Here is a 7,755-nt window from a genome sequence, read left to right on the forward strand (position 1 = left end):
GTTGGCGATATGAAAAACAGGTACAATGAGAAGTATGTGATAAACATTATTATTTCGTTTGTGTACTTAAATTTTTTAGACAATTTTCTTAACTGAAAAACACAACAGCTCCTACATTACTTATATGGTGATCATAACCGATGAAGCGCGAGATTTAGGATGCATGTTCTCGAATGCATTCTGAATACTCTTTAAATTGGCAAAACCGGTTTTTTAAACCGTTTCATATCAGTGTCGGTGTCCATGCTGTGCGTGAACGCATATGAGAAATCAAAAAAGACCAACGTTCATAACGGTATTTAACAACTTCGTCGGTAGTTTTGTTCATCATGCTGTTTAAATTTATGTAAATATCCTGTATTAAGTAACTTGTCTGCGGATCTCATATTTTGAATATAAATAAAATATTCATTTGTTCAGGCAGACTTTTTACATCTACGGTTCTCATGCTGTATAAAAGCCCAAAATATTAGAATAATATTTTGAACGAGCTTTGCACTTTTGTAGACATATTTTTATATGGTTTTGCCATTTGTTACTCATCAAATTTTCCGTTATTTCTTCTCTACTTTCTTCGGTCCCGCTTTATATTAGAGGAACTAAAGGCTGCGCATTGCTCTATTTCATGTATCTAGACCAGACCTGCATCGCACTTGTTCCAAACGCAACAATTGTAGGTAACACATTAGTATATACAAGTATGTATGTATTTGTGAAGAAAAAGCTATCATTTTCTGCCGTGTTTACATTATTAGGAGCGCGTAACGTTTGGACTGATATCAAAAAAATATATGCAAGTAATAATTGAGTGCATAGAAATAAATATTAGGCAAAATAGTACAGATGCAGGTTGCGAGAAGAGGAATTTATAGTACTAATAATAATACTTAGAATTAGAATGCCGCTATCATATTTAGAGTGTGATGCAAAAATGTATACATCCTGTCACCCCCTTTAATTTTACCTATAGGCCTGTTCTGTCACATTCTACGGTACGTCTATCGTTTACACGAGCTACTATAGGCCGGTATATACCGCGATGATCGTAGGATGGCTACGGTTATAAATTGTGCCTAATATTATTACAATCATATATACACATTCATTTATCCATCTAATGTATACTAGATCTGTATATGGCAATGTACAATATCTTCTAGCAGTTGTTTTTGTTTGTTTCGAAAACACTGTTTATTCTTTAAATATTCTAACGCGTGTGTGTATCATCCACGCGTGTTTCATGCAATGAATAGCAAACTGACTACCGCCCAAGAGACTCACAACATTGCCAGTGGGTTTTTGAACCCGCGTTGACCATAGTATTTCACATGAGCTGTACAACATAAAAACAATTTGTCTTAAATAAACAAAGGTGTATAAAACGATAAATCTTGAGTTACATTTCATTCGCTATATACATATGTATTTTTTTTACCTTGTGCTATTTTTCTAATGGCTACCAACAGACTTATGTGTGTTTTAAACGGTACTGCACGTTATATGGTAGCGTATTCCATTCATTTAGTATTTGTTCAACTTGCGTGAGATTAAGTAAGTTAATGTGTTAAAAACGTTTAGTTCATTAAAACCTTTATTTAACCAAGTGCACCGGATCTAAAAAATCGAAAAAACGTAAACTATTATGCTTTTTATGAATTTTAAATTTATTTTAAAGGGTGCATTTTGATGATTCTATTAATTCAACAAACTCTAATATGACACTCACAAATTGGTTCCATATAGACTCAAGGAAGATGGGAATAACTTCAGTTTGACTGGCGGTAGCAAATGTATATACCTTCTTCGAGGAGGGGCCCTTGTTAGTATCAGTAAATAGAGTCAGCTCCCAAATTTGTGATTTTTCTCGAAATCAATCAGTTTAGCTTAGATGAATATCTTTTTCTTTAAGTTGAATTTATATAGTAGAATCGACTGGAACATAACCGATTTTGCCACAAGTACCAGACACGTATTACACTTGCGGCGACTTCGGAGTATCTTAATTAACTATAAACTATCATTGTGCTTTCGATTTTTAAATGGCCAAAAGTGACTTTTGATTTCTTCATTTGTTGATAATAATAATTCATGCGACAGGATAAATTTAATTCCGAAACGCCAGAACAATCTTACGCCGTTCTGTAGTCAGAATTCAGATTAATCAATAAATATGCTTTTTGAAAATAAATTTGGAATTCAAAAATCTTTTTCAAAGCCGCTGCTGCCTTCATCTGTTTGGTTTTAAGCATTACTGGGAATCCTTATCGAGTTTAAAACAAAGCATTATTGTTATAGGGGTGAACAATGAAAAAAGGGGATATAATAAAAATAGTAATTGACAAAATAAGACAGGAGCACACATTGTAGCTATTTCGATTTAGTATGAAAAGAGCTATTAAATCTTGTAGCGAAATTTGTACGATGAGTTTATTTGGATGTAATACTGATCGCACCTTAGCCAAGAATTAAAAAAAACTTACAGAGGTACCTCAATTAAATAAAAAAATTTACAAAGCGAACTCAGCAGATAATATAACCAGCAGATAAGGGAGCACTAGCTTGCCGATCACCTTTTTTGGGACAAAATTAAAGAACTGCATTAATTAGTTACCCTTAATAGGAAACCTTTTATTTGAAATGGGGTTACCCTTTTTTATGTTCTACAGTAACATATTTTTATATTATGAGCGTTATACGATAACTCTTACCATGCAACTAGGAGTTATTCCATAATATTACCGCTGCGAACCTAACGTTAGGATTAAACTTTAAAGAAAACGAGGCACTCACGAACTCCCATTGTAGTTCTTGTCTTCAGCTTTCTCTCCCTCCCTGCCTTTCTCTATATATATACATATATATGTTAATACTCCAAGTTTCGTCAACGATATGTACAGGACAGCTTGTGTGAATGAAGGGACTTACCTATATATAATGTACTTCTCTACTTATAAGAAAAAAGAACGAAAAGATGAGTTTTAGATTTGCATTGCTTAGCACCGGCGAAATACCATTACTATAATTTATTAATTATTCGACACCATTTCCACTTGACTTTACTATCTATCAAGTGGTCAGTTATTCCATCTTTCTTGTTATAATCATAGTATCTCCCATGCATATCACCGTTTAGTGGTTTCAGTTTCCCTCTTTCCGTAAAGACGTCGAGAGTGTCCCATCTTTTCCGCGCATGCGTACATACATGACATATTTGATACCAAGATAGACCACTATAAGAAACAACCAATGCGCGTATTCCTGTTTTACCATATATCCCACATATGTGTACTGAAGACCTAAGTCTACTTCGGTACAGTTACTGTATATCATTGTTGCTTTGGCTTCATGTCTTCAGGTTTCATATTTCGCTCATTAGCCGTATATGGCAACCGCTTATTCCTTTAGCTGATTGCTTCTTCGATGGGTGTCACTCCCCCCCACCCCGGGTACAACATATGTTTTCAGTACGCTGACAGCTGACAGTGATCGCTATTCAGGATATGATGATATGGTATAGTCTTTAATAGCTGTTTTGTCACCTGACTCTGACGAAAGATTTGTCTGGTTCTCAATTCTGCATCGGCTTAAGTGCGGAATGGCTCAGATCGATAATTCCTGACACCATAACTCGGTTATAGCAGAAATGGTAGCAGTAGTTAAGCTAACAATTGTCTTCATACACAATTATCTTCATACGTTGAACCCATGTTGAAAATCGCGTTCGGACATTTTGACTCCAAGAAAACGCATATGGTTTTGGGGTATACCAGGGCACCCTATGATCTTGTTACCTATGATATTTAGAATAATATCACTCACTCAGTTATGTTTATTATATTATATTATCATTTTTTTTTTCATTATCAGTAGCATATTGTAATGGTAATAGAAATTAGGATTATTAAAGAACCTTGTGTTGCTAACGCAAAGGCTAAAGCTTCTGAGAAAGATAAGCTGTCTTATTTACCTGTGATGGCTTCGCACACTACCATACATGCGCTACCTAAGCTTGCTTAGGTAACGATACCGTGCCGCAGAAATCTATAATACATGTTATTGTTATTATATTATTACGTATCTTATATGTACATATGCTGGTTCCGGCGGTCTGACTACGGTGTTTGTTGAAATTGGTAGGTAAAAATATGAGATGATAATAACAAAACGGTCAGTCGACGGCAATTCATCCAGATTAAATACACCGCAAGTCATGCGGAAAAACCGTTGTGTATACATATTAGTCATTTTAGTACGTCAATACCCATAAAAATTTGTGATGACAAATGCAAACGAATACGAAATAACAAACGATTTTAATTAATATATAATATTCATTTTGTAATTATTTCAATTAAAGCTAGCTTTTGTTGTGGCTGCTGGCGGCATATTATAAATAGCAAAATGGTGATTTTCACCCAAACCGGCTGTAATACTTCACTATTGCTGCTGCTTTTGCCTTCACAAATATTTTTCCACCATTGAATCTGAATTGTTTTTTTCCTAATTGGCTACTGTAGAAAGCTTGGGCCTTCTATTAGTTAGCTGGGATCGTAATACACCTGCAATTATAAATCACTTCATTCTGTAACACGTTTGTTATAATCAGACCCACGACGATACTCCATAGCACGTTTTATCAAGGTGTGTCCTATCCGTTACTACCTTATGGAGTAAGCGCTTTGTCATTTTTGCTCGATATTATTAGTCGTTCAGTAATGAAGCGTTCTCCATTTGATTGATATATAATTAGAATTACAGCTCTATCGTGCTTCCGGTGCCATGCAAGTGTTCACTTGTCGGTGGGGGCATGAGAGGTGTGAGGCCTGGAGGACCCTCCGAAGGATTTCCTGTGGCTCCTGAGTGGTGATGTTGTGGATTATTGGTTTCCAACTCAAGTGCCCAAACGTGCTGGGGCCATCCGGTCCGACCCTTTTTACCCCGACCCGGTGCGTGTAGCATCGCCAACGCCTGAAATGAAGCAAACATTAAATAAGAGGCAGCTTGATAAGGCTATAGATATATGAATAGCATGAATAGTTTTGGCACACCGATATTAACTAATGCTTTTTCCTAGTTACACGCAGTTGTTTGTTTCACCAAAGTGCGAAACAACACTGAACCTGAAGGTTAGGTTTACCATTAAGGCTGTCAGCTTAATTCATTTCGTCGAGTTATGTCCCTCCACAATGTGCAACTAATACACGCATAACAATAGATTGGTAGACATCCCAGTGATATGAACGTTTGATTTTCGCTGAACGTCATCCAAATATGATACTGCTATTTGATTGTTGCTTGACCGTTATTAAACGTTATAAGGAAAACACGTACGTATAATTTACTAATAAAGTAGGTTTCGAGTAAAGATAATCCTATTTGCCCAGCAACAAGAAATTATCAGCAGTCTACTTTTGAGTACCTATAACTGCTACTTCTTACGAATTATTTGTTCAGCAGTTATGAATTGTTCGTCTTCGATCGATATATATTTTGACGTTTTGTGTGACATATAAAAGGACTGTGCGGTTTTTCCTCTGCTAAGAGACTAAAAGGCTGAATGAACAAAAAACCCGAACACGCCCCAAGATGGTGGAAAAAGTGTATCTCTAGGGCAAGTGGCTCTCAAAGTGGCATGGACCACCCAGCATAACGATGGAGTCTACGTCTTCGACGCCGACTACATCGCTGTCCTATTGAGGGCAGTCTTTTAAGAGTAGCCCCAACACGACCAGCAGGACTACTGCTTATCGTAGCACTGTAGTTCATTTTTCTTTCTTTTTGCTACTCACTCGCGTACAGTCAGAAACTAGCGGTCTCTGTCCTCTTGTCTCATTGTGGACCATCGCCTCTCTCAGACGCCCGCTCTCCATACTTCTCCAGTGTATCTCTGCCTGTATTTCCCTGCACTCAGCTGTCTGTGAGCGTCATTTACCCTGTCGTCCACATTTGACGTAAACCAGACGTTTTTTTTTTTATCTCCGTCTCTCTTTTTTTTTTTGGTGTACATATTCCCATCTGGAATCACGTCTTTGGGAAGAACCACTGCGTGAACAGAGCACAACGAACCCTTGGTGCTGCCTGTAGTGGTAAAACAGTGGTATTAAGATGCGGTGCACGGTGGCAAGTAAAGCTTTGAGCCAGAGCTACCTAACAGTTTTGCCCCCGGTGCTTTCTGAATAGTTGATTCCTACTTCGTGAGGGCAGCTGAGTGAGTTGTTGAACGGGCCTTAGGGGTACTGCAGATATGGGCTGAGAACGGCAAGGCAAGGCTACCCTTCGCGAAGCTTGATCTAGATTTTAGATAAATGGAAACGCATGATAATACATGGGAGGGCAGGGCGTCGAAGATTTTGCGTAGGGGGCATTGATACGTGGAATATACAAAAACGATACGCGTTCAGGCACAGTGAACATGTGGCATATTGGAAGCGCATAGGATATCAATATATAGGACAGTAAGGGTCAAGTAATTTCGCAGTTAGAGTGGCTTTCTTTCGGCAGAGGCAAATCAATGTGAGGTCAAGGGCCATGGACGATGTCTAAGCTTACCGACCTGATTACGTTACTAATAGTAATACGCTTTATTTATAGGGAAATATCAACAGAGCGCTACCTATGAGTAGGAAGAACAGCTGTTTTATATAGGTCTATTGCAGAGTATTCATGTGCTCACGCGTAGACTACATGGAGAACCTAAAAAATTGACATACCCTAACATTCATTTTACGGTTTTTGTTTCTCCAGGTGCTCGGATTATAGGTAGACGTTGCATAATACGATTCATAAATGTTTTTAGTTTTCTGTTCGGTAATGCCGTTGTTAAACACTGTCTCAGGAGTTTACTTCCCAGTACGAAGCGAAAAGGGTCCATGCCAGCTTCGACCCTTCGAACCCAATTTCATTGAGTGTTTCTAGACCTAGTAAGCTAATACTTTACCACTACGCCATCATGGGGATTAGACATTACTGTACAAAAACTTTAGACTGGTTTTTCAGTTGCACATACTGAAACAAGTTAATATTGCCCGAGATATTTCAACTTTGTTTTATGTAAATGGCAGATCGCATTACACTGAAGAGTTAATTTCAATCTATCGCTTTAGTAACAGTGTAGACTCTGTTCAACCTCCTATGAGCTTATTTTACTGACGCAGCTGTCTTGTCCGTGTCAGGGTTCCCAACCAGCTGGGTTCCACTGCGCCGTCGCGTCGTCCTATGGAAGCGCGATTGGTGGGCGAGGGCGGTCCGTTCCGATTTAGGCGGAGCCAATGCCCCTGCTAGGACATGGGGGCAAAGAAAAGGGGTGTTGGTGGGGGGTGGGGGTAAACTCCCGCACTTTACGACAAGGTGTGGGAAAAGTGGCAACTGGAGAATCTACTCGCATCTGTATGGCAGCATAGTGGAATGCTTTAGATGATCACGGAGCTAGGGAACACCAAAAGATGGTGGCGGTAGGGTTCGTCCCCGTGGTAAAAAGCCTTGTAGGCATTTAGACACCTGGCATGGTATTGTGTTATCGTTCCTTGTAGGTGTTGCTGCGTTTGTATTAGGTATTATAAACGAGTTAAGCTGGGTGTATCACAGTCTCTGTTAGGCAACGTTGTACGCTTATGGAGAACGGAACGGTCATCTTTCCCTAGTTGTATTGACAGGAGTTAATTACGAGAAATTGTACTACAGCAGTGAGTTGAATTATGGATTGACTTGACTCACACCTGTTTAATCACTCCAAGCAGCCCTAAATACACACAAATA

The 7,755-nt window shown here is 38.5% G+C and overlaps 1 protein-coding gene across 4 annotated transcripts in view; it reads right to left on the reverse strand.

Annotated features, from left to right (window-relative positions):
* Nucleotides 1-2,972: 2,972 nt before the first annotated feature.
* Nucleotides 2,973-7,755, reverse strand: part of LOC111250223 (heart- and neural crest derivatives-expressed protein 1-like) — a 16,111-nt gene continuing 11,328 nt past the window's right edge. For 2 of the 4 annotated variants that reach the window (XM_022805115.2, XM_086987285.1), the window contains one exon: nucleotides 2,973-4,968. In XM_022805115.2, the coding sequence (XP_022660850.1) occupies nucleotides 4,753-4,968 (216 nt within the window). In that variant the 3' untranslated portion in view covers nucleotides 2,973-4,752. The remainder of the gene's footprint in view (nucleotides 4,969-7,755) is intronic. The other 2 variants (XM_086987286.1, XR_015326559.1) reach the window with 2 other exon arrangements.

The sequence above is a fragment of the Varroa destructor genome, unplaced genomic scaffold (assembly GCF_002443255.2).
Source record: "Varroa destructor unplaced genomic scaffold, Vdes_3.0 BEIS01000004.1, whole genome shotgun sequence".
Lineage (NCBI taxonomy): Eukaryota > Metazoa > Arthropoda > Arachnida > Mesostigmata > Varroidae > Varroa > Varroa destructor.